The 12,944-nt window shown below is 40.7% G+C and overlaps 1 protein-coding gene across 10 annotated transcripts in view; it reads right to left on the reverse strand.

Annotated features, from left to right (window-relative positions):
• The window catches only part of Prrc2c (proline rich coiled-coil 2C), an 83,798-nt gene that overhangs the window by 53,982 nt on the left and 16,872 nt on the right, over nucleotides 1–12,944 (reverse strand). For 6 of the 10 annotated variants that reach the window (XM_045159446.1, XM_045159410.1, XM_045159441.1 and 3 more), the window contains exons 2-5: nucleotides 4,637–4,803; nucleotides 3,122–3,299; nucleotides 1,470–1,579; nucleotides 54–179 (exon numbers count right to left, since the gene is read on the reverse strand). In XM_045159446.1, coding sequence (XP_045015381.1) covers nucleotides 54–179; nucleotides 1,470–1,579; nucleotides 3,122–3,299; nucleotides 4,637–4,748 — 526 coding nt within the window. In that variant the 5' untranslated portion in view covers nucleotides 4,749–4,803. The remainder of the gene's footprint in view (nucleotides 1–53; nucleotides 180–1,469; nucleotides 1,580–3,121; nucleotides 3,300–4,636; nucleotides 4,804–12,944) is intronic. The other 4 variants (XM_004658792.2, XM_045159428.1, XM_045159405.1 and 1 more) reach the window with 2 other exon arrangements.

Here is a 12,944-nt window from a genome sequence, read left to right on the forward strand (position 1 = left end):
ACATAAGACACAGTGTGATCTCATTCTGAAGTAAGGAAATAAGAGACTCTTACTTGGTGGGCGTAAACTGGGTCCCGGTCCATAATTTTCATCATTTGTTTCCTTTTCTTTCTTTTCCTGATCTCCAGCTGCCTGCAGGCTGGGAAATTCTTGCTGAAAGTGACTATTCACTTGGATTCCTAAAGTTTTTTAAAGACACATTAAGGTAACTTTTTCATCACTATAGATAATTCCAGCAACCCTCCCAGGATACAGTCCTTGCCTTTTTCTGACTCATTCCACATTTTAATGACCATTCAATTAACTTTAAAATTTTATCTAAACCCGTGAAAAGTTAATGAACAGCCATGAGGAGGTAAAAACCTAAGGAAGGAACTACCAGATACAATGCAGAGAATTTACTTAAAATTGGACAACTGAAGAATTTTATTTGCTTCTCTTTAATAAACTACGTATCAAATTCCGTTACAAAAAACTTGAACTAGTTTAAGCTGAGCACAGTAGCCCACACATGAAACCTCAGCATCAGGGAGGCTGTGATTGGCAGATGACTACTTGGGCTACAAAGTGAGTTAAGGACAGCCTCGGCCTGTCTCAAAAAAGCCAAAACTTGCTGGGCATAGTGGTACATGCCTTTAACCCTAGCAGTAAGGAGGCAGAGGCAGGAGGTTCACAGTAAGGTCAAGGCTACCCTGAGGCTACATAGTGAATTCCAGGTCGGCCTATGCTAGAGAGCAAGTCCTTACCTTGGGGGAAAAAAAAAACAAAAATGACTTAAATGTTAATATAAAAAGACAACCCCCTCCCAAAATAATCTTTAATAACTAGTTTAAGTTGATCACCAGATTAGACTAAGTACTAGGGTAATTAAGTCTGAGAGCTTCCTTAATTTACTTTACCATTAACAATCATGCCTCACTTTTTACCTACTCGCCTATTTCTATTTCCATAAATTAAGAGTTTATTTTATTAGCTTAAGGGTCTAGACAGATGCATCCATAAAATTCTACTTTATAGACAGTATCTGTTTTACAAGTGGGAAATTCAAATTCTTTTGGGAGTTTTAGCATCTCTTGCAGGGAAAAATATTATAGATCCTATACTCCATGTATTCTCGCTAGCTTTTTACCATTCATTCAGAAGACCTGACAGTGTGTTTGAAGCAAGAGATTTTATGGGCATGGATGGAAATAAATATAGTTTCTAGTATTGAAAACTTATTAAGTATTGAGGGATTACGCTGTCTTGACATACTGAGGTAGAAATAAAATGGTGTGAAATGGAGGATAACATAAAGACTCTGTAAGTACTACCAACAAATCATGTATGGCTTGCGACAACAAAATTTAATTAGCATTAGAGTTTTTAAGTTACTGAGTACCTTTGACAATGCTTCCCACCGCTCATCTCCTGCATGGCTGTTCAGAAACTCTCAAACCTAATCATAGTCCCAGCCAATGTCCACTTACCATCTCCTTGCCCACCTTGCTTGTTACTGGCCCAGGATTTGGGAGCAGGTGCTACTTCTGGGGAAGGTGCAACCCCAGGTTTTGGCTGTGCTGCAGACACTTCTGGTGCTCTTTAAAAAAATATTAATCCATTATTTCAGATATTGCACATAGAAATTAAGTGAAAATACTACATGTAAGATAAGTTAGTGTGGTAAGTTTTTTTTGGCTACAAATTTACTTATAAGCAATTTCCCCCTGCAACACAATCATTAACTTATGGTTCTCCTCTCTAGTCATCTCCACTTCTGAACAGCTTTGCTGACTTGTATTTTGTTAAAAAAAAAAAAAAAAATGCTTGCAACTAGCCTGGCGTGGTGGCTCACGCCTTTAATCCCAGCACTCGGGAGGCATAGGTAGGAGAATCGCTGTGAGTTTGAGGCCTCCCCGAGATTCCATAGTGAATTCTAGGTCAGCCTGGGCTACAGTGAAACCCTACCTTGGGGGGGGGGAAGCTTACAACTAGAAACAGCCACCAAAGCTATATTTCAAAGTGAACACTTTCAAAGAGAAATCTAATATGTGTGCATACATACAATCTGGACTGGAATAATTAGTTGAGGGCTAAGCCATTTATCAATCCATAGGATCACCACTGCCCTGCTGTCATTCAAATAGGTAACAGCATTATGCGTAATTCATTCTCATGAAAAAAAGGTGGTTAAAAATGACCTATAATCTTATTCAAGCCTTACAGTGTGTTACTGCTTGAAAATGAAAAGGTAGTTAAGAGTCATGAGAAATACCAATGTGCTTCTGGTACACTCATGACATGGTTGCAAAATAATTAACAAACTAAAAATCAGGAAACAATAAGCCTATTTTCAGCTTTTACACATGTGGTCAATTTACTACGTAAAGCTCCACAGACAGACAGAAGTATAGAAACTTGACAAGTCATGTGCAAATAAAAACTGTCCCAACAGCTTGTTCAGTTAAAAAAAAAAAACAAACCATTACTATATAGCTTGGTTAACTTTGAATCCAGCACAACTCTTGAGAAATAGAAGGCAAAATATTGCTAATAACTATGACAGTGCTAATTCTATCCCAGCTTTCACGCTTTTAACTTAATAAAAAGTACTCAAAGCCGGGCATGGTGGCACACGCCTTTAATCCCAGCTTTGAGGAAGCAGAGGTAGGAAGACTGCCATGAGTTTGAGGCCACCCTGAGACCACACAGGGAATTCCAGGTGAGCCTGGGCTAGAGTGAAACCCTATCCCAAAAAACAAAACAAAAAACAAAAAGTACTCAAGCACCTAGGATGCAACAGGAGTGCCCATGTTGGAGACACACAGTACCAGATCATTAGTCAAACAAATTAAGAGAATGCCTGATATGAAGGGAGTGGGAGAGGAAGGAGCGCAATCCAAACTGTAATGTAAGGTAAGCTGCTGATTAACAATTGTGTCATCTGTTCTACCTCAACAAATAACTCCACTAGACCCATTCACAGGGAAAATTCAGCCTCAAGCCTTTCAAAGGGCACAAAGTATGTAATATAGGCATTACAAATCTTAGCACATAGCAGTAACTTAGCCCCAAGTTCCCTACAATGGTTTCACTTCTTTTTTTTGGGTGGGGGGTCATTCTTTCATAGACATGGACTCACTTTTCTTCTTCATGCTGTTCTTGTTTTGATGCCCATCCAGTGCCATCTTTAGGCACAATATTCACATTAGGATCATTGCCTTTGTTTTCTGCTTTAAGACTCGGGAGGTTAGCAGGTGGAGGCATACGCCGTGAAATACCAACTTTTCCAAGACTTTGTAATCCATGTCGAGCTGCAACTAAAATATCAGTAACATCAACTTTCTTACGCCATCTATACTATCATCCATTTTATTCTTCAAATGACAGAAAACCACAGAAGTTAACGGTATATGAATGATTACAAATCTTAAGGGTCTGTAAGCCCAGTTTCTATACCTGTAGCATAATTCAAGCCACTTAACAGATAAGGAATCCTGATAACACAGTAAGACCCCCGTCTCAAAACAACAGAAGCAAGCTAGCAAACAAAACACCAAGCAACACCCCTCACAAAAATGCTACCAAGGTATTATGGGGGAGGTGGGAAAAGACTGATAATTCTACTTTCAAAACTTAGGATATGGCTAGAGAGATGGCTTAGAAGGAGCTTACATACAAAGCCCAAGGGTCCAGATTTGATTACCAAGCACCCACATAAGCCAGATGCACAAGGTGGCACATGTGTCTGGAGTTCATTTCCAGTGGCTGGATGCCCTAATGTGCTCATTCTATGACTCCTCCCCTCTCTCAAATATAAATACAATATTAAAAAAAAAAAAACTTAGGGCTGGAGAGATGGCATGCGAAGCCAAAGGACCCAGGTTCGATTACCCAGTACCTACATAAGCCAGATGCACAAGTTAGCCCATGTGTCTGGAGTTCATCTGCAGTGGCATGCCCATTCTTTCCTCTCTCTGTGTGTCTCAAATATGGATAAAATAAAAAAGTGTGCACCACCACACCTGGCTTAAGCTCTTAAAAAAAAAACAACCACCACCTAGCATCTAGGTGCCATGGCACATGTCTGTAATTATAGAACTCAGGAGGCAGAGGCAGAATTGCCATAAATTTAAGCAGTCATATGCAGGAAGGCCATCCAGAGCTAGACAGACAAGATCTTATCTCAAAGACACAAATAAACAAACAGTCACAAATAACAAAAAAAATTCTAGAGAAAAAGTGTTGACTTTATGTTCATAATACTAATAATGTGCCATGTATGGTCCAGTTTTTACTGTATATATCAAGCTAACAAAACCAAAGTTTAAAAGTAAATAAGGGCTGGAGAGATGGCTCGGTGGATAAGGTGCACAGTACAAGGACCTGGGTTCAACTCCCCAGTACCAATGTAAAGCAAGATGCACAAGGTGGCACATGCACCTGGAATTTGCAGTGGGTAGAGGCCCTGGCATACCCCATCTTCTATCTCTTTCTCTTTTCATCTCCCCCTTAAATTCTACTATCTTCTACCAACAAGAAAAATAAAAACCCTTTTCATTCACATTCCCTAAAAATGTATTATTTGTTTTGGCTTCTAGTCAATAGCAAAAGTTAGGGGCATCTGCAGTGATAAAACCATGAAAAACATACTCACCTGTTATCTTCTGAGTTTCCAGTGACTTTCCCTTGTAAGTATTAAACAGACTGAGTGTTGCATACTTTTTCCCATCCTTTGCTTTTGTGCTCTGGCCTGACTTCTCCGACATTTCGGTAGAAACTCATCGAGTCCAAAAACCTCCTGCCACACCCCTTAAAAGCAGCCTTTAGGACGCACATGAGAAAGAAAAAATAGGAAGAAAGTTTTAGTTGACTAAATACTAAATGGACATGCTTGCAAAAGTTTTGAATACAAAAAAGTGGGGAATGAAAATATCAATGTTCATGGACTACTTATATGAGGTGCCAAAACATGCCAAAGCTTATCACAATAAGCTACTATGCATCTGGCTAACTTATTAATTACAACTGGCTCACCCAACTCTTAAAGGATACAGTAAAGCTTAAAATATAATGAACCCATGTGGATAACATCTACTTAATAGTCACATTATCCAATTTAAAAGGCTTGATTTATGAACCTAACACATGAAAAATTCAAATGCAATCATTTCCTTAAAATGTACCTTAATCTTACACACATAACCTAGAGATTTTTTACCAGTGGAGAAAAAATATATGATTAGTTCTCATACTACTTGTCTTCAATTTAAAGAGACAATATATGTGACCTGGAGAGATGGTATAGCAAATCCAAAGGACCCAGGTTTCTTTTTCTTTTTTGGCTTTTCAAGGTAGGGCCTCACTCTAGCCCAGACATGTGCCATGTGCACGTTGGGACTGGGATATCAAACCAGGCTAACAGCCTTTACAGGAAAACACCTTTAACCACTTAGCATCTCTCTAACCAAACCCCCAATACATATTTTTTTTGTTTTTTAGAGGTAGGGTCTCATTCTAGCCCAGGCTGACCTGGAATTCACTATGGAGTCTCAGGGTGGCCTTGAACTCATGGTGATCCTCCTACCTCTGCCTCCCAAATGCTGGGATTAAAGGCGTGTGCCACCATGCCTGGCCCCAATACATATTTTTAAAGGTGTGCGCCATCGGGCATTTTATTGTATTTATTAAAGAGTGAGAACGGGCATGCCAGGGCCTACAGCCACTGCAAATGAACTCCAGATGCATGTGCTACCTTGTGCATCTGGCTTATATGGGGGTACTGAAGAATTGAACCTGGGTCCTTAGGCTTCACAGACAAATGGCCTTAACTGCTCAACCACTTCTACAGACCCTCCCCATATAACACACACACATGCACACACACACACAAGCACATTGGGGATGCTGGCAGCAGTTTTCAAGGTAGGGTCTCACTCTAGCCCAGGCTGACCTGGAATTCACTATGTAATCTCAGGGGGTCCTCGAACTCAAGAGTGATCCTCCTACCTCTGCCTCCCAAATGCTGTGATTAAAGGTACACACCACCATGCCCAGCTCACCCACACATATTTTTAACAAGCTACTCTCCTTGTGAATGCAATCAAAACAACTACAAACAAATACACAATTGGCTGTATATGTTCAATTAATTAATCAAGAGTGTTATGAGCTGGGCATGGTGGCACAAGCTTTTAATCCCAGAACTGAGGAGGCAGAGGCAGGAGGAAAGCTGTGAGTTCAAGGCCACCCTGAGACTACATAGTGCATTAAGTGAATTCCATGTCCTTAGCCTAGACTAGATTGAGACCTTACCTTGTAAAACAAAAAAACCATAAAAAGTATTAATGATAAGGGAAATCTAACCTATGGCAAATTTCTATCAACTACACAATACAGGAAAGTTAATTATATACAGTATGGGAGATGAACAAAATATTCACTGAATGTCAAAATTAAGGTTCAAAGTGACCTTTCATTAGATGAATAAAACAGAATTGATGTTAAGAAAGTCAGTTTGGTATTTCACTCTCATGTTTTTGCTTTTATCTAAAGAACTGTGCCTGCAGCACTTTGTATACCTGACTTTACTTGGGTACTGGTAACAACCCAGGGTAGGTCAGAAGGCTTTGCAAGAAAGTGCCTTTAACCATTTGCTTGCAAAGCATAATGACTTGGGTTTGATTCCCCGGTACCCTACATAAAGCAGCATTCATCAAGTGGCACATGCATATGGAATTTGTTTACAGCAGATAGAGGACCTGGTGCATCTACTTCTCTCTAAACAAATAAATAAAAAAATATACATATTCACACATATATTTGATTTTTCAAGGTAGGGTCTCACTCTAGCCAAGGTTGACCTGGAATTCACTAGGTAGTCTCAGGGTGGATTCAATCTCACAGTGATTCTCCCATCTCAGCCTCCCTAGTGCTGGGATCATGTGCCTCCACACCTGGCCAAAAATATATATTTAAAAGGTAAAAACTAATTACCATCTCAATGAACCAGAATAAGCATATGATAAAATTCAAAACTGCTTTTGTTGGAAGTTTTATTGTCTGACTGTGTTGAATTTTATCATATGCTTGTTCTTTAAAAAGCTTAAAACTTTTCCTCTAAGATCTAGTAGAAGGGTTTGATATCCACTCTCACAATTTCAACTAAAAACACTGGAAGAACTGGAAGCAGCAATCAGAAAAATAATTAAATCACACAAATAATAAAATAAAGGAAGACAGAGCCAGGAGGGGGGCCCACGCCTTTAATCCCAGCACTAGTGAATTCCAGGTCAGCCTGAGCTAGAGTAAGGCCCTACTTTGAAAAACCAAAATAAATAAATAAATAAAAATGAAGGAAGACAAAAACAAAAAAAGATTTCACATAAAGAACTAATAATTTAGTGAGATATTAGGGCACAAGACTTGGTTGAATTTCTTCTCACCAGTAATGATCTAACTGTAAAGAAAATCAAGAAAACAACTGCATATTTTCAATAGCATAAAAAAAAGACTAGCACTTGAAATAGGGCTGGAGAAATGGCTCAGCAGTTAAGGCACTTGACTTCAGAGCCCAGTAACCCAACTTTGATTCCCCTGTACTAACATAAAGCCAGGTGCACAAAGTGGTGCATGCATCAGTAGTTTGTTTGCAATGGCTGGAGGCCCCAACACACCCACTTTTTCTTTCTGTCACCCTTCTCTCTCTGCTTACAGATAAAAAAATATATATATATTAAAATATACCTGAAATGGACTTAACCAAGGAAAAGAAGGAACTGAGCAATGTGAAGAATAAGACACTGATAAACTCAAGGACACAATGCAGATAGCTACTGTTCACTGACTGCAAGATTATAGAGAAAATGTCCACCTGACTCAAAAATTCAATGCACCTTAGCCGGGCGTGGTGGCGCACGCCTTTAATCCCACCACTCGGGAGGCATGAGTTCAAGGCCACCCTGAGACTACAGAGTTAATTCCAGGTCAGCCTGGACCAGAGTGAGACCCTACCTCGAAAAACCAAAAAAAAAAAAAAAAATTTCATTGCTCCCCCATTCAAATTCCAACATTTTAAAACTAACAGAAATCATTCAATTATATATGGCCAGACAAATTTGTGCAGAACTACAAAAGGCCTCAAATTGTAGAGCCATTTGTGTGTGTGTGTGTGGGGGGGGGGGAAGGTGAAAGGCAGGCTTGCTAAATTGCCCAGCTGCTAGCCTTCAGCTCTTGACAATAAGGGTAACAAAGACTCTGGTGGTGGGGGGGGTAATACCATTATGGTTGCCTCAAAAGCATCCTGGGAGAGAAAAACTAAGTTCAAGGTATCACAGACTGATTTCAAATTATACTACAAAACAAACATGGAACTGGCAGAACAGACATACAGAGTAGATATATAAAAGCCTGACACTTTCCCAAAGTAACAATGGCTAATAAGCATAAAAGATGCTCAGGACCATTAATTGTCACAGAAATTCAAAACAGAACCACTCAGGAGGATAGCTATGAGCAAGAAGGCAAAATGTTAAGTCTGACTAAGGTGCAGAAAAAAGGCCATCCTCATATACTGTTGACAGGAATATAAATTAAGAGATAACAGCATAGACACTCTCTCTTCAGGTATATGCTCAACAAACTTATCAGCACATAGACTATCATGTTATACATGCACCAGCAAATGTATATGCCAAAACAAACAGCAACCAGGAGTAAAGAGTAGGTATTTGGTCCTCTTGACCATAAATATCTATGGAAGGAGACAGACCAGCTGGTAGTCCTTGTTTAATGTTAGTAGTCACTTTGTTTTTTGTTTTCAAAGCAGCACACTGTACACCTCACATACAAACAACAAAAAAATAAAAATAAAGCTGGAGAGTTGGCTTAGCAGTTGTGGTGGTTTACTTCAGGTGTCTCCCATAAACTTAGGTGTTCTGAATGCTAGGTTCCCAGCTGATGAAGATTTGGGAATTAACACCTTCTGGAGGGAGAGTATTGTTGGGGGCAGGCTTATGATTATATACAGTTTCCCCTTGCCAGTGTTTGGCACACTTTCCTGTTCCTTTTGTCCACCTTATGTGGGCCAGGGGGTGATGTCCACCCCTCTGCTCATGCCATCGTGAAGCTTCCCCTCATGCCTGTGAACCAAAATAAACTTCCTTTTCCCCACAAGCAGCTCTGGGTTGGGTGATTTCTACCAACAATGCGAACCTGACTGCAACAGTAAAGTGGTACCAGAAGTGGGACTGTTGCTAGATATCTTGACTGAGTGGCTCTGGCCTTTTGGAGCTGATTTTCAAGAGGAATGTGGAAGGATTTAAAACCTTGGCCTTAAGAGATGCCTTGAAGTGCTGTAAGTACAGCTTGATGAAATATACTGGTTAGAGTTGAAAGATCTGAATGCAGTAAGAACTATGAAATGTGAGGTTTGGCTTATGCGGGTGAGAAAGAGGTTTGCCTAGACTGGGCTAGCAGTTTGTGTGGGAAGCTTGTTGTTATGCCTGTGTCTTCAAAAGTTGTGCAGGGCTGCTTTGTGTAGAAATGAACTGATGTGAGCTGAGGGATATGGCACACAAAGAAAAATCTTTGGGTGATCTGCTGCCTGTTCAGCTGCAATTGAGATCACAACCTTTGAAATTGGGCCAGCTGACCGGTGTTGGGGCAACAGGAAGAATGTGGTCTTTTGAAGGGGACTGAGTGTTCAAGGAATGTCTTGTTCTTCAAAGTCTGATTTATTCCCCTCTGGATTAACAAACTGGCACCTTACCTGGTATTGTGGAGTATTTAAGAAATGCAGGAAAAAGGGGGTCATTGAGTTTGCAACACAGTCTTATGTTTTGGAAATGGTCATGGGCAGTGAGTGTGAAGCATGTTTGCTGGTTGCCTGCATGGAGACCCCATGGGACCACGAGATGGCTGCTAAAAAAGCTGCCCGCCCATATGAACTTTTCCAGGACTGTGAGTAGCCTAGCTGGAGGAGTGGAATTGGAATGCCAGAGACTTGTTGCTGGTTAGAATTATCAGACTTGGAGATTTGTCACTGGCTAGAGTTGCTGGACTTGGAGTTCAGTTTGATGTTGGCCTTCATTGTTTATATCTTGTATTGGCTGAATGTTTTTTTGTTATGTCCAATGCCATCTTCTGCAGTGTGAATGTTTAAATGTTTATTCTGTGCCATTATGGCTTTTCTGAGGTTACTTTTTGGTATTATAGCTCAGGTGAAAGGTCTTGGACTTTGGGGTTGTATCAACATCATTGGAATTGATAAAAACTATGGGGATTTGTGAAGTTAGATGAATGCATTGCCTTTTATACCATGTATGGTTATCAGTTTATGGGGGAGGGGAGGGACAGAATGTGGTGATTTGATCAGGTGTCCCCCATAAACTTAGGTGTTCTGAATGCTAGGTTCCCAGCTGATGAGATTGGGAATTAACACTTTCTGGAGGCATTGTACTGTTGGGGATGGGCTTATGGGTGTTATAACCAGTTTCCTCATGCCAGTGTTTGGGACACTCTTCTGTTGCCATGGTCCACTTTGGCCAGGGGGTGATATCCACCCTCTGCTCAAGCCATCATTTTCCCCTGCCATTGAGTGGCGCTTCCCCTCAAGCCTGTAATCCAAAATAAACCTCTTTTTCCTAGGAGCTGCCCTTGGTTGGGTGATTTTTACCAGCAATGCGAACTGGACTGCAATAGATGGCTCAACAGTTAAAGCACTTCCCTGCAGAGCCTAATGACTGGAGTCTGATTCCCCAGTATTTGGAGCTTTCGAGGATTTTTTTGGTATTATGGCTCAGTTAAAAGATCTTGGACTATGGGGAAGTTTGAACATCATTGGGATTAATAAAAACTATGGGGACTTTTAAATTGGACTGAATGCATTGTATTTTACATCATGTACGGATAATGGTGTATGGGAACAAGAGGCAGAATGTGGTGGCCTGGTTCAGGTGTCCCCCATAAACTTAGGTGTTCCGAATGCTAGGTTCCCAGCTGATGGAGATTTGAGAATTAATGCCTTCTGGAGGCAGTGTATTGTTGGGGGATGGGCTTATGGGTATTGCGGTGGTTTGAGCTTCCCCTCAAGCCTGTAAGCCAAAACAAACCCTTTTCCCACAAGCTGCTCTTAGTTGGGTGAATTCTACCAGCAATGCAAACTTGACTGCAACAACTATTACTACTACTACTACAACAAACAACAACAAAGCCTTAAAACAAAAGAATCAAATCCCAGCATGTCTGTGGCAAGATGGGAGGCAGAGACAAGAGAATTCCTCAGAAACTTGCTGGGCAGCTAGTCTGGCAATGCAGTGGTGAATGGCAATCACAGCTTCAAACAAGATGGAGGGCAAGGACCAACATCCAAATTTGTCCTATGACCTCTGTTTGCACACATGTGTGTGAGCACATACACACATCCTATAAATTATAAGCAATTTCTAAAATACAAAAAAAAATAGGAAACTGTTTCCTGACAGCCACAAAATAAAGGTTCTATACAAAGTAAAAAAGTAAAAAGACCTATGTGAGAATGAGTTCTTTAAATAGTTCACCAGTCTGTAAAATATCTCTTACTATGAATAAACTATCTATATATATACCCCTTCAGAAGGCGTTCTTTCCCAAACAGTAAGCAAAGTACACAGTGATGTAGTTCTTGAGGTAGGAAAGGTGGACACTTACTCAGACCACTAAAATAGAGGAAATTTATGCTTTCAGAACCATGAGTCACTCTTGGTTTTATTTTCAACATTATCTATTCTACCATAACACGTGTTACAAATTAACACATACCTTAAATACAGTCAAAGGACAATCAGCTCAAAGCTAAAGGCAAAGACCTACTTACTGCCCTGGTACTCTCAATTAGATTCAAACTTCATTTAACATACCACTTTTTTAAAAAAAATTATTTGAGAGAAATAGGCAAGGAGGGAGGAGGGGTGCGCCAGGTCCTCCAGCCCCTGCAAACGAATTCCAGATGCTTGCACCCCTTGTACATCTGGCTTATGTGGATCTTAGGGAACTGAACCTAGGTCCTTTGGCTTTGTAGGCAAGTGCCTTGACTACTAAACTATGTCTCTAGCCCCTAACATACCACTTTTGTTCATCACTACTAAAATTTCTAGACAGCAAAATAAGTTTAAGAAAGTAACAAAATGGGCTGGAGAGATGGCTTAGCGGTTAAGCGCTTGCCTGTGAAGTCTAAGGATCCCCGTTCGAGGCTCGGTTCCCCAGGTCCCACGTTAGCCAGATGCACAAGGGGGCGCACTCATCTGGAGTTTGTTTGCAGAGGCTGGAAGCCCTGGCGCGCCCATTCTCTCTCTCCCTCTATCTGTCTTTCTCTCTGTGTCTGTCGCTCTCAAATAAATAAATAAAAATACTTACAAAGTAACAAAAGGAAATCAGAATGAAAATAGTCTCTGGTGTTATCAGAAAATTGAGATACCAGCAGAAGCCTGGCGTGGTGGCGCACACCTTTAATCCCAGCACTCAGGTGGCAGAGGTAGGAGGATTGCTGAGAGTTCAAGGCCACCCTGAGATTACACAGTGAATTCCAGGTCAGCCTGAGCTAGAGTGAGACCCTACCTTAGAAAACCAAAAACAACAAAACAAGATACCAGCAGAAGTTTATGAACAGTACTATTTAAATGAAATAAAACCTGAAACACTTAGTGACATATGTAACAGGTATGTAGACCTGTAAAGTTAAAGACTAAACTTTAGGGAAAGCCTAGATAAACGTACATATGTCACCATTTAAATGGGTTAACACTCAATATTAAAATATCAATCCTTGGGCTGGAGAGATGGTTTAGCGGTTAAGCCCTCCCCTGTGAAGCCTAAGGACACCGGTTCGAGGCTCGGTTCATCAGGTCCCATGTTAGCCAGATGCACAAGGTGGCACACACGTCAGGAGTTCGTTTGCAGTGGCTGGAAGCCCTGGCAAGCCCATTCTC

This window comes from Jaculus jaculus, chromosome 1, assembly GCF_020740685.1.
Source record: "Jaculus jaculus isolate mJacJac1 chromosome 1, mJacJac1.mat.Y.cur, whole genome shotgun sequence".
In the NCBI taxonomy this organism is placed as follows: Eukaryota; Metazoa; Chordata; class Mammalia; order Rodentia; family Dipodidae; genus Jaculus; species Jaculus jaculus.